The 26,573-nt window shown below is 51.0% G+C and overlaps 2 protein-coding genes and 1 long non-coding RNA gene across 11 annotated transcripts in view; 2 read left to right on the forward strand and 1 right to left on the reverse strand.

Moving 5' to 3' along the window:
• Positions 1-20,454, reverse strand: part of LOC103887912 — a 33,600-nt gene extending 13,146 nt beyond the window's left edge. The window contains exon 1 of one of the 2 annotated variants that reach the window (XR_004179130.1): positions 20,078-20,454. This is a non-coding gene — a long non-coding RNA (uncharacterized LOC103887912). Of the gene's footprint in view, positions 1-3,535; positions 6,878-20,077 lie in introns of those variants that run through there. The other variant, XR_004179131.1, reaches the window with a different exon arrangement.
• The window catches only part of LOC103887915 (neuroendocrine secretory protein 55), a 66,074-nt gene continuing 48,138 nt past the window's right edge, over positions 8,638-26,573 (forward strand). For both annotated transcript variants that reach the window (XM_009215855.4, XM_009215856.4), the window contains exon 1: positions 8,638-9,823. In XM_009215855.4, the coding sequence (XP_009214119.1) occupies positions 9,044-9,781 (738 nt within the window). In that variant the 5' untranslated portion in view covers positions 8,638-9,043 and the 3' untranslated portion in view covers positions 9,782-9,823. The remainder of the gene's footprint in view (positions 9,824-26,573) is intronic.
• LOC101006785 (guanine nucleotide-binding protein G(s) subunit alpha) overlaps positions 8,660-26,573 on the forward strand; it is a 71,811-nt gene continuing 53,897 nt past the window's right edge. For 4 of the 7 annotated variants that reach the window (XM_021920872.2, XM_003904552.5, XM_021920873.2 and 1 more), the window contains exon 1: positions 22,275-24,948. In XM_021920872.2, the coding sequence (XP_021776564.2) occupies positions 22,818-24,948 (2,131 nt within the window). In that variant the 5' untranslated portion in view covers positions 22,275-22,817. Of the gene's footprint in view, positions 9,824-22,274; positions 24,949-26,573 lie in introns of those variants that run through there. The other 3 variants (XM_021920878.2, XM_021920879.2, XM_021920877.2) reach the window with 3 other exon arrangements.

The raw sequence follows: 26,573 nt of genomic DNA on the forward strand, positions 1-26,573 counted from the left end.
ATCATCACCACCACCACCACCATAACCAGCACCAGCACCACCATCAGCCATAGCCCCTGGTCAGCTAGGAAGCAGAAGGAGGCAAGATTTATATCCAGGCCTGTGTGGTCCCAAATTTGGCCTCTGGTTTCTCACCTCCAAACTTTCTGTTGAGCCCTCTCATAAGATACCATCTATTTTCCCTTTGAAGCCCACCTAAATACTGTCAGAGAAAAGACATTAGCGAAAAATCCCTTTAAAAACAGATATAAAATGAGGGTGCCCCCATTTCACCCTTCTCTCTCCTATACACTTTCAAAGGACACCGCAAGGCATAGACGAAGGATGAAGAAGTCAGAGAAAGCTGAAATAAGTAATAAAAACATCCATCTAACTGGCACTACTAACTAGAAGAACCCAAAATAATAAACTAAAAATGATTTTAAAATATAAAAGAAGTCCAGATTTACCAAATATCACAACTGTAAAACCCAAATGACACCGCATTGGAGGTTCCTGGATTCTGAGATTTTAGACCAACATCTCCGCCACTGTGCCCGGCCAGACCACGCTAATATTTCAACAGAAATGTGTGGCACTCACATCAGGTTGCCAGCTGTTTTGCTTTTTTTTTTAATCTGCTAGACAAAGTCACTGAAAACTAAATGAAAGCAAAATCTAAAAAACAACATCAGCGGGCATGGTGGCTCACGCCTGTAATCCCAGCACTTTGGGAGGCCGAGGAGGGCAGATCATGAGATCAGGAAATGGAAACCATCCTGGCTAACACGGTGAAACCCCGTCTCTACTAAAAATACAAAAACAAAATTAGCTGGGTGCGGTGGTGGGCGCCCATAGTCCCAGTTACTCGGGAGGCTGAGGCAGGAGAATGGCTAGAACCTGGGAGGTGGAGCTTGTAGTGAGCCGAGACTGTGCCACCGCACTCCAGCCTGGGCGATAGAGTGAGACTCTCTCAAAAAAAAAAAATCTAAAATCTTTTGGGGAGGGTACAATTCAAGCAGTTTTATTTATTCATTCATTCATTTACTATAAGCATTTCTGATTTATTTATTTTCAAAGATTCTAAAATCTTAAAGCAAAACAAAAACCCTAATTACCATCTATAATCCTTCTAGAAAGAAATGACATCAAAATTCTAAAAGGCAGGAGCTTATATAGCCTCAAAATCAAGAATCAAAATCAAAAGTCCCTCCCCGGGATAAATTTGGCTTGATGGAAGCTCCACTACAACATCTTCATTTTCTCATCTCACTGTGGACTGGCATTTGGGAACCGCTGACTTAGTTCAACTCTTTCCCTGATGAGGGAGTCTCTTCTACCAAATCCTTCGGGAACCTTCTCTGAGTGTTTGCTTGAGTAGGCTGCTGGTTGCCTCATAAACCAACCAATTCTGAAAGTGGCAGAAGATGAGAAAAACATACAAAAATCAATACCATTTCTATAAATACACAATAAGCAGCCTGAAAATACAATGAAAAAAAGAGAGCCCACTCACAATGCAACAAACACATCAAATACTTGGGAAATATATGATATATATTAACATATTAAACTCACATAGGACATATTAAAATCACATGAAGAAAACACAAATCCTTAATGAGAGAAATAGTGACCTGAACAGATTGAGAGGCCATACTTCCGGCTTAAGACTAAATGCAGAAAAGATGACAATATTTCCCAACTTAATTTATAAATTGAATGCAATTCCAGTCAAAATATCACCAAGGTCATTTATAAAACTTGATAAAAATGGTTCTTAAATTCATATAGAAAAATAAATGGACAAAACATCAGAGAATGCTGAGATACTATGCAGTAAGAAGGCACTTGCCCCTTAAAACAATGATTGTTAAGGCTATAGAGCAGTCACGCTAAGACACTGGGAAGATGCCACAATTTCACTAACTGAGCAGGAATGAAACCGCTAGCAATTAAAACTACAGAAGCCACAGAAGGCCACAACACTCCGAGGACAGAGAGATGTCTTGCAAAACTCTGTCATCTCAGTTGCGGACAGGAAGCTTTTGTTTTTGTTTTTCTAACTAACTGAGCAAGGTCAGAAATTTACAAAGTGACAAGATGAAGATTTCCTGACAGCCTCTCCCTAAGTATTTTCCAAGGTTCATCTCAAACCCCACACAGCACCTCATTCCTAGAATGCTTATGGTCAAAAGCACACTTTGGCAGTTAATTAAATTCCCGTTGTGCTCTAATTGCGAGTGTGAGTGTGTGAGACAGGCTGGTGGCTACAACTCCTGTCCCAGAGGCTCTTTTCCCAGGGTCCCTGCACCATCTCCACCAGGTGCCCAGGCACTCAGGAGGCACTGCTGGACTTCTTGCTGGGCCATTGTCTTCCTAAATACACAGATTATTGCTTAAGGGCGAGGATCTCCTCCACTTAAGTCAAATCTCACATACCACCATGCCTTTTCTTTTTATATGTGGCTCCTTACATGCCAGAAACCAAATCTGCCATTTCGAAAACCAAAAAGTCTTATCTTGCTCCTCTTCCCTCCCCCATCTGTGAAGAGCTGGGAGAGAAGTGATGGCTGCCTCCTGAGGGAACTTCTAGACCAATAAAGGGAAGGACTCCCAATTTATAATAACTTTTAGCCAAAACAATGGATGGGGAAGAGGGGGTCCAGAAGTAATCACCAGCCTCCAATGCGTTCTCATTTCTGATGTCGAGAGGCCCTTCTTTCAGTCTCCTGGCTCCCCACATTTTATCATGCACAATGTATGTCAGTGACGGGCCCTATTAGCAATCCTATCATCCTAGCAGTGGAGGTGACCTTGTAGACCAACCCATCCAACACCTCCGGGTTCTCATACACAAGGAAGGAAGAAGTGAAAAGAAAACCCTGACGTGGAAACCAAGCACCCACCGCAAGGAAGCCAAGGATGCACCCTGCTAGGGCACTGATCTGATTATCAACCCATCCAGATCAACCATACACACACCGGACTGAGACCTAAGGGGGCCACACATCCTAACACCAGCACGAGGCAGGACCTGATCTTCACTGGACTGTCTTTTGGAAAAATGAAGCCAAGTGAATATAACAAACAAATATCTTAGAATTCTCTTTAACACAAAGCAGTGCTACAGCGAATGACGCCAATTTCTCCCCAGTTATCAGGACGGACTGATTACAGTGCTCAGATTCATTTGCCTGAAGATAATTGCCTCAATTCTCCACTTCACTTTGCACATATAGAAATAGTCCCAATCTACTGAAGCCTCAGTGACTAGACATGTAAAATTGGTCTAATCATATTCTGAAGAGCTTGAGCTGCAAGGATTTCTATGAGCATGTACCTAAACCGTGATACCACTAAGGGTTTCTCCCCTCTGGGCTTGAGGAGCGCTGGCTCCCTCCCTCCCAAAAGTCTGATGGGGTGAGTCAGATCCTCAGCAGATGAGATGAAAACAGCTTTGAGGCTCTCTGTCAGAGCTAGGGGCTGGGGGAAAGATAGGATGTCCAAGAGAGCTGGACAAAAGACAAAGCCATGAGCCGAGAGCTTTCCTGACCGTTGAGTGGGCCTTTGCAATCAGCAGTGTTTTCATCCACAGCTCACTGGCTGCATGGCTGCTGGTGGGCAGGGCAGAGGTGGACATCTGGGGCCAGAACCACGTGGACTGGGGGTATCCTGGGACAATGATGTCTCAGCTGGCTGCAGGAAAGAACCAGACAAGCTCAGTGTAAGTCTGGCTGGGCAGACAGTCGGAGCTCAGGACGAAGCAACGCAGGGTGTCAGAGTCCAGAGGCTGAACCGGGGAACACGAGAATGCCAAGCTCCAGGGCCATGGCAGAGAAATGAGACGCCACGTCCAAGAGGGCCTGTACCCCTCTTGGGTACTGATGCTTTGCCTGAGCAAGGGGGCTTCTAGATGTTTCCCGTTGGATCAGGAGTCTAGAAATTGCTCCTCCTGTGGCAGAGGGAGAGAGAGGGAGATAGGCACTGTATCAGTAGGAGAAGCTCAACAGAGCACGAAGTGAAGAGAAAGTAAGGGAGCTCCTGGGAAGACAGCTCCAAGCAATCTCTATGCAGAAAACGAAGGCTCCTTTCTGATCCTATTCCCTTTCAAAATGAATAGCACAAATACAGTATTGTAATCCCAACAATGGCCTGGACAGAAACCAGCCATGTCAAAAAGGTGATTATTTCCCTCTATTGTTTGCTTTTAGCTCTAGATGGCATTAACCCCAAATCTCAAAATCAGGAGCTTGAGGTTTTCACCATTTCTACTGGTGAGAGCCAATTGATATCAGTGCAGTCTGAATAACAGCAAAATAGCACCCTAGAGAACTGAGACAAATGCTTTGGCATTGTACCTTAGTCCCCTATGGGGAACAGGCGGGAGGGGCCAATACCAAATTCTCAGTGGGTTTGAGCCTTACTGGCTGATTGCCACAGTGAGGGGTGGGGAGCACTTCAAACTCCCTGAATTCATTTCTATCCAAAGGAAAGTGTGAAAAGCTCTTCATCTCCAAAAATAGTCCTTTGCAATGATTGTCCAAAAAATATCTTCAAGAGTGATTATACCCGCTCACCAGGCAGAGCAGAACTGATCCATTATCTTGAGTTTCGTCTTGGAAAATGCGTTGATGTCTATGGGACCCCTGACAATAGCCTGCAAGCCTTCTGAGAACCCATGATTCATCTGTCTCCCCCAGGGCCACTAGCACATGGCTTTGCACACGATAGATACATGGTTACAAACAGGTGGATTGAAAGCAATTCTCATGGGCTTTTAAAAATCAAAAGAAAATCTCAAAGTCAGACTAGGTAAAGACTCATCTCTTTCTGAAAACCACCAGATGAACTGTACCTCTGATTCTAACCAGTTACTCAACTTCCCTCCCTGTCTATCTGAGCTGGAATGTATTACTCTATACCCATCAGCAATCTGGTTTTAATATTTGGAGGCACTTCACACCAATGTGTGTGTTGTTGGATGGCAGGAATTGCTCATCCTCAATTACTTGGATCTCCGCACAATGCCTGGAATAGTGTCTTGATCATAGAAGTGGCTCAATTCATGATTGCTAAATAGCCAATTTCATTTGTAATTTCCGAGACAGCCCCAGGAGAGGAGGCAAAGAGGACCAATGTAATCAACTGATGGACTTGACTAATTTCTTTGCTTCAACAAGTGGTGAGTTGTGGAGCAAAGAGCCTCCACGCCCTGCCTTGGTGAGGAAAGCTCCTCCACAGGCCGCTGGGTCCATCACACACATCTGTTTGCCCTGTCCTAAAACTGCCACCCCAACATTCCTTCCTGTCACTGAGCCACTTGCACTTTCAATGCTTCCAAAATAGTAAAAAGCAGGGGGGAAGGATTGTGTCCATCGGTAGAGCCCCCAAACCCTTCTCCCACAACCTACAAAGGCCTTCGATGGAATCAGAGGCTAACCTGATAAGACTGTGGTGGGCACCAAGTTCCAACCCCACTCCCTCACGCACACCATGGAAAACCATCTCCAGTGTGTGGTCACCTGTCCTTTGACTTCACATTGCTTCTGACAAAGCACCAGCTTCCTGACAGCCCACTCCCCGTCAGATTCTTCTTTGGGTTACGCTGAAGGCTTTCTGCTACAACTACCACCAATGGGTTCTAATTTTGCCCTCCACAGCCACATACAATAAATCTTAAGGCCTCTTCCACATGAAAATCCTTTAGGGAGCTAAAGACAATATTCTTCACAATTTATCCAAATTAGAAGCTTACTGTATGATACTGTAGTGAGCTGGGAACAGGGCTTTCCTGTCCAACTGGTTTAGGAGCCTCCCTCCAGCAGAGTCCCGGAAGTGATATATGCCGACACTTCACCGGCAGACAGAGAGAGCCCCTTGTTCCTTAGCCCGGTAACAACAGAGGTCGTTCATCACCCACTTGCTCCTTTTTGAAATTCACTCTGCAGTAAGCACTTTTTAAAGTCACGCACGTAATGCATTTTAAAGAGCATCTTCTGTACGGCTCCATTTGCTCAACCTCGGCCCTACGTGTGAGATGGAATGGCATTTCAGTGCAGTCCCCCGCTCCTTCCTCCCAGAGCCTGTAGTGAATGTGCACTGAGATGTATTTGTGACTAAACAGGACTGGGGCTCAAAAATGCAGTGTTGTGTTAAATGTTTGTTTGCTGATTAAAATGCATCTTGCAAAGAAAGCGCATTGCTAATGCAGAATCTAGTCCAAAAGTATGTATTATGTAATGCACATTTTTTAATAATGCAGGCAATCTCGGTGTATCTATATTAGTGAATCAGCTCTGGGCTGCCATCTCCTTTATAGGCATAAAGCACTCCATCTGAAGAATGAAGTACTTTCTTATGTACACTGAAGAATCATAATCTACCTTGTTGCTGACAGCGGACATTAGTTTCCATTCAAAGGACATTTACTAGCACCCATATATTCCTGATGTTTCCCCCAATGTGCCCTGAAATCAGCTTGAATAATATCTTTGTTTCATATGCTGTCAGTGGAGCTGTGCTAATTAGAAGAAATAAAGTGGGTGGGTCAGTGTAGGCAGACCCTCTAGAAACGTGCCCCATTAGTCAGGACCGAGAGGCAGAGATCAGGATTTGACATATACAGCTCTAAATGCCCCTGTAGAGTGTCCCATGATAATATCCACACAGCCATGCAGGCACCTGTGATAATAAAACCCTTGCAGTTCCTCAGGAAAAGTGGTAGAGCAGGGCACAACTGGAACATAGACATTTGTCCTTTTGTGGGGTTTGACAAATCAATCCCACTTTATTAGACCAACCTCCCAGGTTCAAGCAATTCTTGTGGCTCAGCCACCCGAGTAGCTGGAACTACAGGCGTGTGCCAACACGCCTGGCTAATTTTCGCATTTTTAGTAGAGACAGGGTTTCACCATGTTGGTCAGGCTGCTCTCAAATTCCTGACCTCAAGTGATCCAACTGCCTCAGGCTCCCAAAGTGCTGGGATTATAGGTGAGAGGCACCAGGCCCAGCCCAATCACTATTTTAAGGCTACAAACTAACACAGAGTGCAAGATACAAGCTATAGACACAGCCAAGATGCAGAAAGGAAAACCTCAACACATCCAAAGCAGTTGCTGGTCTCTCACTGGGGTATGAACTCTGTACTTAGTGGCTTTAATGCGGGTGTGGTGTTGAAGGTGTGAGGTTAAGTTCCATCATGGTGAGAATGGCTGTGGGTACCTGACTGACTCTTCACACACCAGGCAGAAGTACCAGTACCAGGAGGGCCTGGTGGGCCACCCAGTGGTGGAGCCTCTTTTTTGAAGATTCCCCATACTGACTCAAGAAGGAGGAAAGGACTACAACCTGTGACATGTGTCCTAAGTGAAACAACCTTCCTGATACTCCCATGGATTCCAGGACGATGGCTTTGCTCTGAGTTGTTTCGCCTTTGGACTTGTCACTATGGCCAAAAGGGCACTCCATAATCATCATGGAGGGCCAGACTGAGGACACGCACACCCCAAAAGCAGCAGCCAGGTTAGCTCCCACTGCAGGGATCTCCTCCTGTAGGCTGTCATTTGATTTTCTAGGGCCAAGAAACAGCAGCACTATTGACTCCAAGTCTACAGCCTTGCAGAGTTCAACAACACGATCTAGTGGTGTCTGGCCGCCCCCTAGCCCTGAGCCAATCATTTTCTCACGTGGAATTCAAACTGGATTAAACAATGTTGGTGGGTACAGAGGGATTCGGACTGATTCAATCTCCTGATTAACAGCAAATTAATCCAAAATATCCTTTCCTTAATACAATACTTTTGTTGTTGTTGTTCACTACTCTACCTTCAGCACCTAAAACACAGCTTGGCACATGCAAGGCACCCAATGAGTACTGCTCAAAGAGTTACCTTTGTTAAAAGCCTATCTAGGAAATAGCTGTAAGGGGCCTCCAGTGAGGATTCCGTGTCACCCTGAACTGCCCCGCTGGAGAGAAGCGGTTGTGTGTACTGAGAACGCAGGAAACGCTTCCCTTTGCTCATGCTCTCAGCTCCAGTCTGAGTTCCAGCACCACCTTCTCAGCTCAGTCGAGCTCAGGGCAGTCCTCAGATGGGCTTGCAGACTTGCAAACTACTACCTCAACCATGGGGGCCCTTGTTGAAGAAGATGAGGTAATCAGCCAATTCAGACTGTTTGAGCACGTATTTTTTGGAAACTTCTCTAATTACAGTCACTATAACAGATCTGCTAAAGGTAGTTTCATGATTAATGACTACCTGAAGTTACCATCCTCAAACTATTAAGCCATTGGAAAATGCTGGGGGCTTAATACTCGTGTACAGACCCTCTTTCTCCTGAATATTTGCTATTTGGGGTTCTGGGTTTTTAGCTGCACCCAGGCTGTGTTTATTTCACCAATAACTGGGGAAACAGGGAGGGGCACGACCCCACAGAAGCCTGCGCCCACCTGCCCAAGTACTGGACCTGGGCTAGCTTGCCGCTTGCTCCTTGCCACCCGCCAGGCCCCCCGCCCATTGCTTCGCCCAAATCCTTTCAAACAAGGTTCCCTCCTGCCACCTGCCGGCCCACTAGGGTCTGCGCCACAGGCTCGGCGCCACCGCGCAGCTCGCGGGGAGGTGGCCCCCACCTCCTTACTGCACATGCCCGGCAGAAGTCCGGGCGCGCAACTTCGCAGAACCTCACTGCCCGTCCCTCCTCGCCTCAGTCTCCTCTGTCCTCTCCCAGGGAAGAGGACCGGCGGAAGCACCTCTCTCGAGTCTTAGGCTGCGGAACCTAAGACTCAGCGAGAGGAGCCCAGGAGGAGACAGACCTTTCCCCTCTTTTCCCATCCCTTCTTCTTGCTCAGAGAGGCAAGCAAGGCGCGGAGCTGTAGAAAGTTCTTAAGTGGTCAGGAAGGTAGGTGCTTCCCTTTTTCTCCTCACAAGGAGGTGAGGCTGGGACCTCCGGGCCAGCTTCTCACCTCATAGGGGGTACCTTTCCCGGCTCCAGCAGCCAATGCGCTTTGGAGCCGCTCTCTGCAGAGCCAGAGGGCAGGTCGGCTTCTTGGTGTGCGCCTAAGAGGATGGATCGGAGGTCCCGGGCTCATCAGTGGCGCCGAGCTCGCCATAATTACAACGACCTGTGCCCGCCCATAGGCCGCCGGGCAGCCACCGCGCTCCTCTGGCTCTCCTGCTCCATCGCGCTCCTCCGCGCCCTTGCCACCTCCAACGCCCGTGCCCAGCAGCGCGCGGCTGCCCAGCAGCGCCGGAGCTTCCTTAACGCCCACCACCGCTCCGGCGCCCAGGTATTCCCTGAGTCCCCCGAATCGGAATCTGACCACGAGCACGAGGAGGCAGACCTTGAGTTGTCCCTTCCCGAGTGCCTAGAGTACGAGGAAGAGTTCGACTACGAGACCGAGAGCGAGACCGAGTCCGAAATCGAGTCCGAGACCGACTTCGAGACCGAGCCTGAGACCGCCCCCACCACTGAGCCCGAGACCGAGCCGGAAGACGAGCGCGGCCCGGTGGTGCCCAAGCACTCCACCTTCGGCCAGTCTCTCACCCAGCGCCTGCACGCTCTCAAGTTGCGAAGCCCCGACGCCTCCCCAAGTCGCGCGCCGCCCAGCACTCAGGAGCCCCAGAGCCCCAGCGAGAGGGAGGAGCTCAAGCCCGAGGACAAAGATCCAAGGGCCCCCGAAGAGTCTGAGGAGCCCAAGAAGGAGAAGCAGCGGCGTCGCTGCAAGCCTAAGAAGCCCACCCGCCGTGACTCGTCCCCGGAGTCCCCTTCCAAAAAGGGACCCATCCCCATCCGGCGTCACTAATGGAGGACGCCGTCCAGATTCTCCTTGTTTTCATGGATTCAGGTTAGTTGCCCACCGCTAAACTGGGGAGCCTGAGGGCGGTGTGGGAGCGGCGGGCGGAAAGGAGGTGAGAAGAAAAGGCAGTTCAGGGGTGAGTCGGAAGAGAGGAGGCTCAGTTGGCCAGCCCAGGACCGGGGATCAGGGTGAGGCGGCGAGGGCTCCCCCAAACTTTCCAGGATGCCAGGGGCGCCATGGTGGCCAAAGGTTTGTTGGACGGCGGGACGCACACCGTGCGTCCCGCTGGAGACAACCTGAGGTCTCTCGGAGCTGGTGCCCCGGCTGCGCGACTGAATCCCGAACGCACCCCCGATTTGGAGCTGCACACCCAAACGGCATTGGTAAGTCACTTGTTTTGCGCGCCTTTCTTCCTCCTAGAAAGACTAGTCTCAAACAAGTTGGCCTTCTCAGGTGCCCAAAATGTGGTTCGGAGGTGCGCGCCAACTTTCACGTTGTGAGAGCAGCCGCGCTGTAGAGACACTGCTGCAATGTGTGGAAAGTAATCAGAATGGGATTGGGCGAGAACTCTGGAGACTGACCACCGGGAGGGAAGTCACGCGCGCGCGGCGCCTAAGCAGCTCAGAGCCGGGAGCCCAGGTCCCAGAGCTGCCAGTGAAGCCGCGGGACCTCCGCGCCAGTGCCCCCAGCTGCCGCGCGCCAGCCTTGGCCGCCACAGCCCGCCTCCCGGCGCTTGCCGGGACAGAGACCGCCTCAAACAGCGTGCGCACCTGCCCGCGCGCGCCGGAGCTGACCTCTCCCGGCGGCGGGCAGTTGGGGGGAAGTACTTGGGGGAAAGGTAGGGGACGTAAGGGGACCCCTGGGGGTGGCCCTACGGGCTACCAGGGTTGGACGCACAGGCATGGTCACGTCGGGGTATTGCCAGGCTTTTGGCGCAGCTGGTCAGGTGGCCAGGCTGCATGCAGCTTAGCAGGAGACGTCCTGGGCTGTTTGCGCAGGACCTCTGGAGGCCCTCAAGATGGTCGCAAGCGGAAAGGTAAAGCGGCACAAGGGACAGGCTGGAGAGGGGGGGTCGCGTCTAACATCAGGATAACTTACAATTCGTTTCCAAAGAGCGCGGCACCCGCAGAGCTGGGGAAAGGTGTTCGATCAGGCGCCAGTCCTTGGACGATCAGTCGAAAAGGAGGCAGGGGCCGGCGGCTTCGGCAGCCTTGGGGAGGGCAGGCGGCGTGCTCCGGCCATTTTCAGCTCGGGTGGAGTTAAGTTTAGAATCTGTAACCTGGAGGGGAATCTGCTCTGGTGACCCAGCACAAAAACGGCCGCAATCTGGTAACGCACCTTCGGAAGCGAAGGCGTGCTCTCCTCGACAGTCCTGGGGGGAAAGACTGATAAGTGAAATGTCTTTAAAAAATCTCATCCGACTTGGAAATTTTTTTTTCTGGTGTGCGTGTCTCATTTTGCGCCGGCTTGAATTATTCGGATGACAATGATTTAGAGGAAAAGTAAAGCGTTTTGAGGGCTTGAAATGAATGATGGTCAGGTTTTTAACTCATAAGAAAAGGATGATGATAGAAGGAAAATACCTTAAATGGTCTTCCTTCCAGGACCTATTCCGTAGGAAAGGCGTCGCGGCGCCGAAGACTTAGTTCTGCTGGTCTGCAGCGCAAACTGTGGTTAGATGCCTTTGTGGTCTTCCGTAATAAATACGGATAAGCCAGTTTATTTGCAAGTGGTTTTCTGCGGCAGCAATGTTAGTCTCGGAAGTTTGGAGGCTGCGGAAGGGCCAGGTGTGCCCTGCTTTTGGCTTGCCCATAAATCGAAATTCCTACTTAATGTAAACAATGATGGTGTGTTGCTTTCTGTGACATTAAGCGTTCAGTTTTTCCTCTGGTAATGTCTCAGCCTGAGTTCACGAAGCAAAAGGTCTCTAGGGACAAGCAAGAGAAACCAGGGGTTGTGTTGAATTTTTTGGTGTGCCTTTCAAGTGTGGGCGCTATCTTCAGACTGGGTAGTCTGGGAGACCCGTTTTCCCACAAAGCTAGGTTTATTCATTAGAGAAATGAGCGTGTTGCCTTGTTGCAGGATGAATAAACAAGTTTTTTAAAAGCCCTCCGTGTCGAACCCATACCTCACACCCATCTTGCTGTTTTTTAAACAGAAGCCCAACACAGGGAGGTTTCCTGAACTGTAAGCAATGTACCACGTTCACATGTAGCCAGGAGGGGCAATCTAGGAACACACACCGTCTTTCAGACAGTCTTCCACAAACTGCCTCGCTATCTGCATTACAGCCCAATTGTGAAAACCTGTTACCTACCGGCACACAGTCTCCCCGGCTCAATTCCCCTCCCCCAGCTTCCCTCTCTACACCCTGATTCAAGGGTGGAAAAGCCACTGCAGACCATACAAAGCAATGGAGAGATACACCAACCCCCCAGGAGAGCACTCATGACCCTCCCTGAGAAGACAGGATTTTGCTACATAGACTTAGCAAACCTCCTTTCTGCCCGAGAAACTGGTATTCACCTGCCTTCCTTTTCCAGAGCCATTTCTAGCAAGTTCCCCAAGCATTCCCAACTCACTAGTCTCCCAGCTGGCCCTTTGTCTACCCAGCTCAACCGGGGTTAGCATTTGAATAGGCTCACTTGCCCCTTTTACATAGGTGAGGTCTGAGGTCTGCTCTCAAGAAAAAGCAGATCTTACCATTAACCACATAGGTGAATTACCAGCCAGTTTTAATATTTCAAATGGGGGAGGAGAAGGAGCAGGAGAATAAAGCTAGTTAAACATGATGATATGCCCTCAATATTGAAGTTATTTCCTTTACTACATTAATCATTTGCTTAATGGAAATTTGCTTTTTGGGAGGAGGGGAGGACGACCCAAAGGTGCTCTTGTAACTGAACTTATTTGAGCTGGGAAATTATGCTGCAATGTTCCAACACTGTGTGGGGTCAACCTGATGTAGGTTTAAAGTTTTGCAAACAGAACTCTTTATGTTCATCAGAATTCAAGAATCAGAAATGTTACAGTTTGGGATTGGTTTTTTTTTTTTTGTCTTTTTTTTTTTTTTCCTTTTTGTGGAGAACGGGGATTGTTTTGAGATGTTTCTTTAACGCACTGCAAGCCTTTCTCACTCTGGAGCTGCTTACAGCCTTTGACTCTTCAGCCTTCATTTTCTGCAGCTGTGTAGGTTAAGGAGGAAGAAAGCTGAAACTTCAGTGTTGGTAAGAATGAGGTTTTTTGCTTTTTAAATAATCGACACGGATTTACCTCAATTATCAGTTATTATTATACTGCTCTTCAAGAAGAGGGAAGCTGTTGAGAGGAAACTGAGCAGAACCCATAGTGTGAGTAAAGCGTGTCTCTTAACTGGAAGGTGATCTATTCACAAAAACCAAATCACTGAAATAAAATTAAGCTTCCAGGCCAGTGACGTCATGTGCTGGCTCAAGCGCTGCTCTTCTCTAAAAAATCGCCCAGCAGAGGGATGAGATGCTCAAATGACATCTTTAATCCCCATGTTCAAGAATGAGAGATGGAATTTCTTGTTCTGTTGGGGGGTTTTGACACTAATGACTCTATTTCCTGTAACTTGATGTCCCAAACTGGAGCAGTGGGATCTAAGACAAAATGCCTGGGGCTAACAGCCCAGGTTGCTTCTAGCCATGGTCTTGTCAAGTGGCCTTAGGTCAGACCCTACACCTCTCTGCCTCAGTTTCTTCTAAAATGAGGTCGCTGAATGAGATGATCCTATTTATCCCTTTCTGCTCCAAATGTCTAGATTGATTAGTTTAAGAAGGCTGGGGTTGTCCAATTTGACTCTATACTAGTGATTTTAACCCTAATGGAACTCCAAAAAAACTTCAAAAGTTGATCAAATAAAAAGCACCAGCTAGAGATCACGCCATTGCACTCTAGCCCGGTCTACAGTGTGAGACTCTGTCTCAAAAACAAAACAAAACAAAACAAAAACAAAAACCCAAAAAGCAAAAAAAGCACCAGCTATGAAGAAATCTGTTTTGTGTTGGTTTCATGTAAATTTTGTCAAATCTGCCTTACAGTTGGTTACAAAATGGTCTAAAAAAGCAGTTTAGAGAATGCAGAATTCCACTGTGTCCTTTCCCTAAACTGGAAAAATTTAGCCATCCTGAGAGTCATATTTAGTGTGTGTTTTGTGTGTGTTCCCCACCTTCTCTCCCTGACCTTGGTGCCTAAGAACAAGCTTTTCAGAGCAGGAGCAGGCAGCATGGCTGCAAGTACTGACCTAGTACTGCGGCTTGGAGAGGCTAACCACTGTGGGAGACGGTAGACTGATGGGAACACTGGTTAAGTGACCACAAGTGTTGTTGAAAGATTTTTGGTAACAGTTTTAAGTGTTCTGGTTAAGCTAGACCTGAAAAAAAAAAATGGCATAGAAGCTACAGTTTTCTCAACTTTTGTTTTTTTCATGAACACTCCCCTCTTAGCTTCTTCAGACATATACTTCTTATTTGCCCCTCCCCATGATATTTTAATACCACGGACATATAGCTATACCCCATTATCTGTTTATGTACTGCAGGACCCTGTCACAACTAAGACTTTTTGCACACTGCATACCCCAAAACCAATTTTGCCTCCATCACAGATGCACGAGATAAACAAAGCAAATATTTCAAAAACAAACAACAACAACAAAAATCTGATTCTGTCAAATTAAGTGATTTAGCACCCATTTTTGTTTTATAATTTCTTTCTTACATATCAAAAGGCCGTACATGGGGGGGAAGTAAATTTTTTACTGGTATTTGTTTTTTTTCCCTTGTTTAAAAATCTCATGAGTTTTTCCAAAGGCCTCCAATAGCTACTCTGGTCCAAGCACTAGTGGCCATTAATTCACAGGGCAGAGAAGCCAGAATAAGCAGCCTAGTGGCTTAGTTCTTCCAAGGCCAAGAGCCTGCAATGCAGGGCCACCATCACCTGTTGTCCATGCTCAGCCAGCAGAGGCAGGACTCTGCCTGCAACTATTCCCGGGTAGAAATGGGGAGGCTGCCTTCCCAGCTCCCACTGGGCATAGCCTGGGTGTTTATTTTATGGATTTATTTTAGGGTAAGTATGTTACAAATTAGCAGGGCACATGACTGTGAGAAAGGCCAACGTAAACCCAGGCTGCATGGACAGAGGGTAGGTGGTGGCAGTAAAGTGGGGAGAGATTTAAGGAAGACAAAAGGAAAAGAATTTGAGGGATCACAGAAAAAAGGAAGATGTGGGCAGACAAGAGAACCGCTGGGAAGGAGCAGAAAAGAAGATTTAGAAATGGGGAAGCGGGTCACAAAGCCAGGAAATTTGGGGGTTATAAAGTTGTTTGAAGGAATAAAGAGAGTCTTGAAGAGAAAAAGGACAGCTTCAAGTATCTGGTGGCTGAGGGGGTTAGAACAAGGTGTACCAAGGGACAGACTTTAGCTCAGCATTAGGAAGGGCATTTTTAAAAGCCAAATATGGCATTGGAGGGCTACTAATGAGGCTCACAGATTCGACACCGTTAACACCACTGTCCCCCTGAGAGTTTCTTTTTCTTTCTTTCTTTTTTTTTTGAGACAGTCTCTCTGTCGCCCAGGCTGGAGTGCAGTGGCGCGATCTCGGCTCACGGCAAGCTCTGCCTCCTGGGTTCACGCCATTCTCCTGCCTCAGCCTCCCAAGTAGCTGGAGCTACAGGCGCCCGCCACCACGCTGGGCTAGTTTTTTGTATTTTTAGTACAGATGGGTTTCACGGTGTTAGCCAGGATGGTCTCGATCTCCCGACCTCGTGATCCGCCCGTCTCCGCCTCCCAAAGTGCTAGGATTACAGACGTGAGCCACCAGGCCCGGCCTCCCCCTGAGAATTTCTTACAGACCTGGTCCAAAAATTCCAATTTCACAGGTGTGGAGTTTTCACACAAGTACTTCAATTGCTACGCTCAAAGAGAAAGATTTAACACCTAGAAATCTAGCTGTCTAGAGCCTTGGGTTTTGGTTCACAGCAAGGTTGGTCTTCAAGGTCCCCACTCTCAAACTTGAGGGGTCCAAGGGGCACAGGCCAAAGACTGGCAGCCAGCAGAAGACCACGTTTCTTCTCCCGCCAACCCCACGTGAGAGCTGGTTTCTGAGTGTCCTGGCTTATGTCGCTGTCTCAACTAGATTTCATTAGGAAAATTTGCTCTGGGTAATTGAGGTTGTTCGAGAAGGTGAAATATACCATTCCCGGCCGGGCGCGGTGGCTCAAGCCTGTAATCCCAGCACTTTGGGAGGCCGAGACGGGCGGATCACGAGGTCAGGAGATCGAGACCATCCTGGCTGACACGGTGAAACCCCGTCTCTACTAAAAAAATACAAAAAACTAGCCGGGCGAGGTGGCGGGCGCCTGTAGTCCCAGCTACTCGGGAGGCTGAGGCAGGAGAATGGCGTGAACCTGGGAGGCGGAGCTTGCAGTGAGCTGAGATCCGGCCACTGCACTCCAGCCTGGGCGACAGAGTGAGACTCCGTCTCAAAAAAAAAAAAAAAAAAAGAAATATACCATTCCCCTTAAACAATGATGCCCAGAAGCCCCCAGGGTGGCTGGAACTTCCACCATGAATTGCAGAAATTTTAAGCAGAGCTTCCACTAAAGCCAAATTTATCTTCCGGGATTCCCTCTTCCCCCTCCAACCCCTACTTTTGCCTCTCTCTTAGTTTCTTTCCCATGGTGCTGCTCATCTTTTTTGGAATGGCCTCTTCTCCCCTGAAATTCTTTGCTGCATCATCAGCTAGTCTGGAGAAGGAATCCACAGCCCAGCTCAGGCAACTACAGAGAAAATGTCCGTACCCACTGTTCAAGCACAGGTGGTCAGAGGACAGTGGCATGCCTTGGCTGAAACAGAATTTGGTGCACCTTTTGAGAAGGTTGCTGAGCTACAGCTAATTAGCTGGGTGAAGGGGTCTGAATTCACGATGCAGGCTTTTTAATCTGAGCATATCAAGTATTTTCATAAAGACTATGTCTACCACCTCTAATATCAGCCTTGCATCTGCCTCTAATCTGGTATCTTGCCTCATCCATTTGAGGCCTTTTTCCTTTAGCTGGCATTTGCTTCAAACAGCCTGGCCACACAGACCCCTCTGCAGACAGCTGTATGCTGCTGCCTCCACCGGCCAAGGCGGGCAGAGAAGAGGCTGAAGGGAAAAGGATGGCAGCAGCAAGTCTTGATTGAAAAGTAATTAATTGTACAGCTTCAAAGTCTATTACTACTCAGTCAGCACTCAGAAAACATTTGTCACTGGGAGGCTGAGAAATGTCATAGTTGCCTAAATTCTTTTCTACCTTCTCTTTCTGCTTTTACTTTTTTCTCAATTGAAAGAAACCCACTCACAACTAATGACATGAATGGGCTATAGAGAAGGCACTTCTGCAAACTTCACCACCCACCTCCCTGCAAAGCCACAGACCAAAAGGAAAATACTACCAAAAAAAAAATACTGTTGTTCATGGTTCCTGTTCCCTTCCCTTTCGCTCACCTCCCCTCCCTCTCTCTGCTTTGCTTTATCTTTGTTGCCTACAGGGATAAACCCAGAAAGCTGACAGGTAGCTACCAAAACTTGAGATATGCCTTGTGCTTTTGGTAATGAGTAAGAATCCCAGAATGTAAGTAGAAACACAATCACTTGTTGAATACATGTGCCATGAAAGTGTCAATAGTGAGAGATGAGAGAGAGAGGTGAGAGACTAAGTTTGGGAAGCCCAGGGCATCACGTGGGGCTACCAAGGAATGGGGCTGTAATGGTGCTGTTCAGAGAGTCAACGGTAAAGAAATACATACATTCTTTCCATTTGGGGTTCCATATTTTCCAAAAGCCACTGTTTGCCACCTGTGGCACCTGGGCCATTTGGCTTTCCTCAGAAATGCAGAGTTTAATGGAAGCATGAGAAATTTTTCCCATCCCTTTCTTAGTACATCAAGTGCAGAGGCTATTATTTTTAAGTAGCCAAGTATACACAATTTTCAAGTAACCCATCCCTGGGTTTTGACAGCCAATACTGTCGTCCCTTACTTGACACATCATCTCACTGCAGCCCTGCACTCCAGCACACAGCCCCTCAGGACAGGGGACCCTGGCACACAGCTTCTATCCATCCCAACTCGGCCTTTTTTTCAGGCACCAGCCTCTCCTGACTTCCTCTTCCTTAGCTGCATAAACACATTAATAGACTTTCCTTCCTCAGTCCTATCACATATTCATCTTTTCCCACGATGGCAATCCATCCAGCATTGGAAAGCTATGTTTAAGGTACTTTGCTATTATACAATTATAATGGCAGATCCTAAAAACGTCCCTGGCAAGGTTAGGCCCCAGATGACGCTGCCCACTAACATCCAGCACTGGCCATCTCCATCCAGATCAAGGTCTTGTTTCTCTCTTGAGTTAGCAAAATTATCAGCCCTCAGGAGGATCACCAGACAAGCCAACCAATCAGGCCAATCAAGGTGGACCCAGTAAACCCACTAGCTGATCACCCCCAGCTCTTACTATACCGGATTCCTCAGGTCCCTGTGGCCTTTCAGGTGCCACAGGTGGGTCAACTCCTCGAATATTTGGCCACACTTCTGGGGTCCCTGACCCCACTACTGATGTTTCAACTCCTAGCTCCACTCACCTAAAGGACTTAGGTTTTTCAGAGACTGGTAGCCAGTCACTACAGAGAAATAACAAGAGTGGGAAAATGGGGGAATATCAGGGTTAAATACTGGGATTTATCTTTCCTGGTCTTAATCTACCTTTAGATTAAGGCAATTCCTATTCAAATCTAAGGGTCCTTTCTCAGCTTATAGTGGTGATTTTCAACTGGGGGAGATTTTGCCCCCCAGAGGACATTTGGCAAAGTCTGGAGACATTTTTGGTTGTTAAAACTAAGGGGATGCTACTGGCATCTAGTGGGTAGAGGCTAGGGATGCTGCTCAACATCCTACAGTGAACAGGGCAGTCACCACAACAAAGAATTGCCTGGCCCCAAATACCACTAGTGCAGAGGCTAAAACACCAAGTCTAGATAAAATGTGCTGAGTGGTTCTGAAACCCCTTCCTCTGGTGTGCTCCCATCTCTCCCTTCTGAGTCCTCCCTGCTCACTCCTGGACTGTATCCCTTTTTCCTGTCCAGTGCACCAATTGTTCAAGATTCTGTTACCAAATGTATTTCTCCCCTAAAGAATTTTCTGACTCCATGAATTCATCTTTGTAAGGATGATTGCCAATTTGAATGTGTGATCTTTTTCTAAATTTCAGACCTTCCCTCCCTAAATTTCAGATTTCCCTGCAAAAATCTCTATCCCAACTGCTCAAAGTTCCTTTAACTCTGCCATGTCTAAAACCAAATCAGCACTGCCACCTTGCCAGTCCCTCCCACTGACTTCCCTGTCCAACTCCCAGTGTTTCATCCATCTGGGTGACACACTTTGGCTCCTCCATTTTTTGTGTCTTTCTAGCAATAAGAGGTGCTCCAGGAGGATCCTTTGGGACCCCTCTTGAGTGTCATCCTTCAGCATTCCTGCTTCCTTCACCGTGCTAGGTCTCTCCTTTAAACATCTCCTTTGTGCATAACCCCTTTCCTTTGTTCTCTCTCCATCAGGATCATCCTCCATGCTGCTTCTGCCTTTCCTAAAAGTAGGCTCAAATCCTCACTTGTAGAACAAAAAACTTTCAACATCCTTTCTGTTTCCTACCAAAATAGCCTTAAAGTGCTTGCTCTCATACTCCATGCCATCCTCAGAGAGATTCTATCTAATTTCTCCTGACTTTTCTCCCCCTGCTCCTGAAGAGCCAGCCAAGGTGGCCAGTTGTGTTTACCCAGCCACGCCCCATGTTTCTTACCATTATTTCCTTTGTTCGTGGTGGGCAAACCGTCTCCCATCCCCCACTACTACCTTCTATTCATAGCCAAGGCGTCTATCCTTCCTTGGAGGCCCATATAAAAAGCCATTTTCTCCACCAAGACTTTCAAGGTCCCCCCAAGTGGAAGTCTTTTCTTTCATTTTTATGCTGCTCTACTCCCTAGGATGAGGAATTGGTATTTGCCTAACCTTTTTTTTTTTAATCACCTCGATGCATGTGCTCCCCTGACAAAGAATCATGATACCAGAAAGAATGAACAAAGGGGTCCCACAGACCCATGAGGGTGTCGAACAGAGACCCTGAACCCGTTCCTCGACAAATGGTGCTTTGGGGGTGAGCGCGAGGCCTGACGAGAGCAAACCACCCCTTCGGAGCACCCATCGCATTCTCCCTGGGGCTCCAACCCCAATGTCTACTGACCTTCCACTTGTGCAGGCTCAGCATCCCTGGGGCCTCAACTCCTTAGCCATCCTGGGCTGCTGCTCGCAGTAAGCCCTCTCCTCGTAGTCCTCGCCCTCTACCTCCCAGCCCTGGAAATCTTCTTGCTCCTTGCCTCTCCCGGCAGCGGCACCCCGTGGGCTAGGTTAGCCTGCCGCCATCAACGCACCCAAGGGTTGGCCCCTGGGACCCCACCTCTCCCCCGAGGCTTGGCAACCTGTGGCATGAGGAAGGGTGACCCCACGGCCCTAGCGGTCCTCGTGGTCTTCCAGGCCTAGCCGCCATACACCCGCCCCCCAACGACTTCCAACCACCCCAGCAGCACAACCTCTTCGGGCGTTCCAACGCGGCGCCCCCTATTGGACCTCCCACCCATATCCGGTTTCCGGTCTGACGCCCCCTGCTCATTCGCCAGGCAGCCGTGATTGGCATGACCCCAGCCCAATGGCTGACCCGGCACTGGGGTCGTAGGGGAGTGAGTTGGTGCTGGGACCCAGTTGGGCGGCGGTTCAGTGGATGCCCAAGTGGCTAAGCCGTTTTGTGTGGAGTTAGTTGGCCAAAGTTGGAATCAAAGTTCAGTGTTGACAGCTGGAAGTGTGTAGACCCATAGAGCTAAAGCGACATATCTTTGGGGGATCCCAAACGTTTACCGGGGTCCTACTGTGTTCGCCTCTTTCCATGCTGCGTGGCCACGTGGATGGTGGATGCAGGCGGGGGAAGGATGCGCGGTGCCTGTGGTACCCTGGCTCTAAGAGGGATGCGTTAGACTAGACGGTATCGCACCGTGCAGTGGTTCGTCCGCCTGCAGCTCCCATACAGCAGCCCGCGCTGTGCGCCCTGCTTGCTGCAGCCCGCCCTGTGTAATGCTCATCCAGCCTCTCCTCCCGCAGGACTCTGCAGGTCAGGTGACCCCCTGCCTCCTGCCCAGCTGCTCTGTGCCTAGACGTGGTTCGCCAATCTGTCTTACTGGTGAGACCGACCTGATGCGCACCTGCCGGGTTTTACGTGACCCCCTAACAGCAGCTTTTCTCCCGGGCTCAAATCCCTCTGCAGACCCCAGACCAGAGCATAGCATGTGCACACACCAAGGTCACCAGGTGGTTTGGGTATTTACCTTTGGCTAGCTCTGAGCCCACCGCAGCATGGTAGCGGGAGCGCAGCTGCGCGGGCAACCGCCGGGTTTGTGGCCGGTTGGCGGGCTCAGTGCCGCCTCAGTAGGCTCTAGCAGTAGAAAACTAAAGCGACTACCCTAAGATACCCATAGCGAGAGGAGAGGGGCTGGAAGGGTACTGGAGACAGGCTGTAGTGGGGCTAAAGGAGCAGACTGACCGGTGCTGCGGCCGGCACCCGAAGCAGCGAGCAGCGCACCTCAGCTGCGGTTGCCGCGCGGCATGGTGTTTATCTGTGGGTTCAGTGCCCACAGCGTTGTCCACTCTCGAAATCACCCTAAACCGGCCATAAACGCCAACCAAAATCCCCTTTAAACCTTCCCTAGAACCGCAGGACCTGCGAAACTCTGAGGCCACTTTGTGGGGTCCCCCTCTGCGCAGCACGCCCCCCACCCCTCCATCGGTGCCACCGCAGCTACTGCCTAGGGGGCTTTGCTCTTGGTGGTACGCACCCGAGACCTTCTTATTCCCCTGCGTCACCATCCACATAAACAAGGGAGCACCCTGCTTGCGCTGCTGTGGGCCACTGCGGAGACCCCTAGAGTGTGATGAGGGTGGGGGCTGTTAAAGTGCTTTACCGGAGCCAACCTCAGCAAGCAACAAACAAAAGCAGTAAAAAGTACACCAAGGCATTTAAAAAACAAATTGTGTGCTCGCATACTCGGCATCCCCTCTCCCTCGTCTCTCTCTGCTTCTCTGGTGGGCTCACGACCACCTGTCGCATCCCCACGCATGCCTGTGCCCCTTCTCAGGCACCAAAAAAGCCTTGCGCTCTGGACTAGGGGCTTGAGATCCGGGGCTGCCTGGAGACTGGGGGCTATGACTCAGTGTTTCAGGGGTATCCTGGGGTGATGAAACCCTTCTTCAGTCCCCTCCCCCGAGGAGTCGGTTGGGTTGGGGAGGGAGGGTTTCAGCTCCTGTACTCCAGCGTCCCGAGGCCCACGTCTTGCGTCACGTGTCCCGCAACGCAGGAGAGCTTTCTCTGGCCAGGGGAGAAGCGAGGAGAAAGATTCCAAATCAGTCAGGGAGAGGAGTGGAAGGAGCCAAAACGTCCCTGCGAGGCCTGCGCTCGTCAGCCCCCTTACCCAAAGTCCCGGGCCGCGGCGCGAGGAGCAGGATTCTGGAGCTGGAGCCAGCTCGGCACTGGAACCGGCGTCCTCTGGTGGCAGAGAGCGAGCGCTACTGGCGATTTTCGGACCGAATCGGCACGCTCGTCAGATCCAAGCAGGCGGGACTGGCCTGGAGGAGAAAGAAAGAGAGAGGAGGGCATAAGGACAGACCAAGGAAGAGGGGCTGGGGGGCATACTGAGGGGATAAAAAGTGGCCAGAAAGGAGCCAAGACTCCACCAGCAACAATTGAGTTGCTTCAGCCTCAGTCTAGGGTACCAGGCCTTGAAGCCCCCCAACCTCACAAGGGTTGGAAAGTGAGGCTGGTGAACTTTCCAGCTGGTACTTTGATTTAAAAATAATAATAATAATTTTTTCACCCTAGTTCGGTTGGGTGCTCCGTCTTACGGAGCCCCAAACTTATTTTGAGAGGCCGCCACCGTGTTATGGGCGTGCGCAACCGCCTCGACGGCAATAATATGTCAGGACAACGCGATATCCCCCCTGAAATCGGGGAACAGCCCGATCAACCATCTTTGGAGGCCCCAGGGGCAGCTGCCCCCGGTGCTGGGCCTAGCCCAGCCGAAGAGATGGAGACCGAACCGCCTCACAACGAGCCCATCCCCATCAAGAATGACAGCGAGGCCTGTGGACCCCCAGAGGTCTCCAGGCCCAACTTTCAGGTCCTCAACCCGGCATTCAGGGAAGCTGGAGCCCATGGAAGCTACAGCCCACCTCCTGAGGAAGCAATGCCCTTCGAGGTCGAACAGCCCAGCTTGGGAGGCTTCTGGCCTACACTGGAGCAGCCTGGATCCCCCAGTGGGGCCCATGCAGGCCTTGAGGCCTTCGGCCCAGCATTCATGGAACCTGGAGCCTTCAGTGGTACCAGACCAGGCCTGGGAGGATACAGCCCTCCACCAGAAGAAGCTATGCCCTTTGAGTTTGACCAGCCTGCCAAGAGAGGCTGCAGTCAACCTCTCTTACAGGTCCCAGACCTTGCTCCAGGAGGCCCAGGTGCTGCAGGGGTCCCCGGAGCTCCTCCCGAGGAGCCCCAAGCCCTCAGGCCTGCAAAGACTGGCTCCAGAGGAGGCTACAGCCCTCCCCCTGAGGAGACTATGCCATTTGAGCTTGACGGAGAAGGATCTGGGGACGACAGCCCACCCCCGGGGCTTTCCCGAGTTATCGCACAAGTTGACGGCGGTGGCCAGTTCGCGGCAGTCGCGGCCTCGAGTGCGGTCCGCCTCACTCCCGCCACGAACGCGCCTCCCCTCTGGGTCCCAGGCGCCATCGGCAGCCCATCCCGAGAGGCTGTCAGACCTCCTCCTAACTTCACGGGCAGCAGCCCCCCGATGGAGATCTCCGGACCCCCGCTCGAGATTGGCAGCGCCCCCGCTGGGGTCGACGACGCTCCCGTCAACATGGACAGCCCCCCAATCGCGCTTGACGGCCCGCCCATCGAGGTCTCCGGAGCCCCAGATAAGAGAGAGCGAGCAGAGAGACCCCCAGTTGAGGAGGAAGCAGCAGAGATGGAAGGAAGCACAGCCGCTGATGCCGCGGAGGGAGGAAAAGTCCCCTCTCCGGGGTACGGATCCCCTGCCGCCGGGGCAGCCTCAACGGATACCGCCACCGGGGCAGCCCGTGCAGCCCCAGCGGATCCCGACTCCGGGGCAGCCCCAGAAGATCCCGACTCCGGGGCAGCCCCTGCCGCCTCCGCCGATCCCGACTCCGGGGCGGCCCCTGACGCCCCGGCCGATCCCGACTCCGGGGCGGCCCCTGACGCCCCAGCCGATCCCGACTCCTGGGCGGCCCCTGACGCCCCAGCCGATCCCGACTCCGGGGCGGCCCCTGACGCCCCAGCGGTTCCAGATGCCGGGGCAGCCCCTGACGCCCCAGCCGATCCAGATGCCGGGGCAGCCCCTGAGGTTCCCGCCGCCCCTGCGGCTGCTGAGACCCGGGCAGCCTATGTCGCCCCAGCTGCGCCTGACGCCGGGGCTCCCACTGCCCCAGCCGCTTCTGCCACCCGGGCAGCCCAAGCCGCCCGGGCGGCCTCTGCAGCCCCTGCCTCCGGGGCCAGACGCAAGCTCCATCTCCTTAGACCCCCCAGCCCCGAGATCCAGGCTGCCGATCCGCCTACTCCGCGGCCTGCTCGCGCGTCTGCCTGGCGGGGCAAGTCCGAGCGCAGCTGCGGCCGCCGCGGGTACTACGATGAAGGGGCGGCCAGCAGCGACGATGACTCCAGCGGAGACGAGTCCGACGATGGGACCTTCGGATGCATCCGCTGGTTTCAGCATCGGCGAAATCGCCGCCGCCGAAAGCCCCAGCGCAACTTACTCCGCAACTTCCTCATGCAAGCCTTCGGGGGCTGCTTCGGTCGATCTGAGAGTCCCCAGCCCAAAGCCTCGCACTCCTCCAAGGTCAAGAAGGTACCCCTGGCGGAGAAGCGCAGACAGATGCGCAAAGAAGCCCTGGAGAAGCGGGCCCAGAAGCGCGCAGAGAAGAAACGCAGCAAGCTCATCGACAAACAACTCCAGGACGAAAAGATGGGCTACATGTGTACGCACCGCCTGCTGCTTCTAGGTAATGCGGCGGACTCTGCCTGCGGGCAGCAGGGCCGCCGGGGAACTGGGTAGGGGGTGGCAGGGCTGCCTGGTGGGGCTCGGGGCTCGACAGTGGGAGGAGGGGATCCAGCCAAAGGCGGGAAGAGCTTGCTAGAAAGTTCCAGGGAGGGACCCTAACTATGCCCTGGGAACGGGAGGGGATCTTGGGTGGATTCGGGTGGCCGAAGTATATGCCCTCCAGGGAGAAAAGTGATGCCGAGCGACACTGAGGGTCGTTTCCGGCTGGACAGGCCAGCGCCAGCAACCGTAAGCTGGACAGTCAGGGGCTTCAGGTGAGCCAGGAACTGCCGGGGAGGGGCCCCGGGGCTCCCCTGGCTAGGCTGGTGGGGTCCATGGTGGGCTGGGGTCTTTGGGAAAGGCGCGCCCCCGCCTCGCCTGGCACGGCTGCTTGGACTCAGACAGCTTGTCGTTGGTGTGTGTTGGTGTCCATATTCTGTGTTCGCCTGTGCATGATACGCTCAAGTGTCTCCCGTTCCTATCCTGGCACCCCCAAATTACCCGGCGACTGTGTACTTGTACTTGGGAACGGGCTGTCTTGTGGTTTGCGCCATGGCGCGGGCAAAAAACTTTCAGTGTTCGCACACTCTGGTGGTACCTGCGCCCGGGCGCTCTGCGGTGAGCCGTGCGGAGTACGCGTGGGGAAGGTGGCGGGGCCTCCCGGGAAATAAGCGGGGCCCCTGGCCTGGGGGAGCGGGGGATCGCTTTTTGCCGGCCTCCGTAACCTTGTTCCTGTATGTCTTTCTCTCTTTTTCCTTTTGCGCTAAGCGTTTCCTCACTTCTCATTCGTTCGCCAAACCCTCCCGCCTTTACAGTTGAAAAACCAGACACACAGGTATCTGGGGCGCCCGGGGCTGCACATATCAGTTCAGTATTCTGCACACACTCAGCTCGCCTGGTCGGGGGATGGGGGAGAGGGGAAACAACCTGCTGTAGGCAAGTCTGAATCCCAAACCACGTGGGGGCTGGTTCCAAGGGGGTGGGCGTGGCTGTGTTTAAAAAATATGAAATAATTTTTTTTCCTAGCGAAGAGCCTGAGGTAAGCCAATTATTTTTACAAAGAGTACAGTAGGAGGGGCTTGGTTTAAAAAGATGGGGGTATGTGTTGGGAGTGGAATGTCACCTTTGTGTTTGAAATGCAACTAAAATAAAAATTTTCAAAAAATGCGCTGAGTGTATTTGAAGTGTGTAGACAAAGTATGGCAAAACCGTGAATATGACTTGTGAAACACGTAAATGTTTGCATGTGAATTTTTTCAAGCAGCTTTAGCTGGGGGCAAAGAGGCTTGTCAAAGGTAAGGTCTTCTGCAAATTGGCTCTGGATACAAAAAATATATAAAGGTCTTTTGATTACAGAAGTTAAAAATCATGATATTCTCATCAGGAGGGTATTCTGGTGGCCTTCTACCTTCCCCCTCCTCTGCTCACATTTCCCCACCTCTTGGTGCCCTCCCCTCTCCAGGATCCCCCTCCGCAACCCACAGCAAGACCCTCTCCTGTATTTCCCAGTCTTTCCGTGGCCATTCCCAGTTCCCCACTCCCCCAACCCCCCAAGACTTCTTAACTTCAAATCTGGGGCATTAACTA

This window comes from Papio anubis, chromosome 16, assembly GCF_008728515.1.
Source record: "Papio anubis isolate 15944 chromosome 16, Panubis1.0, whole genome shotgun sequence".
Classification (NCBI taxonomy): domain Eukaryota; kingdom Metazoa; phylum Chordata; class Mammalia; order Primates; family Cercopithecidae; genus Papio; species Papio anubis.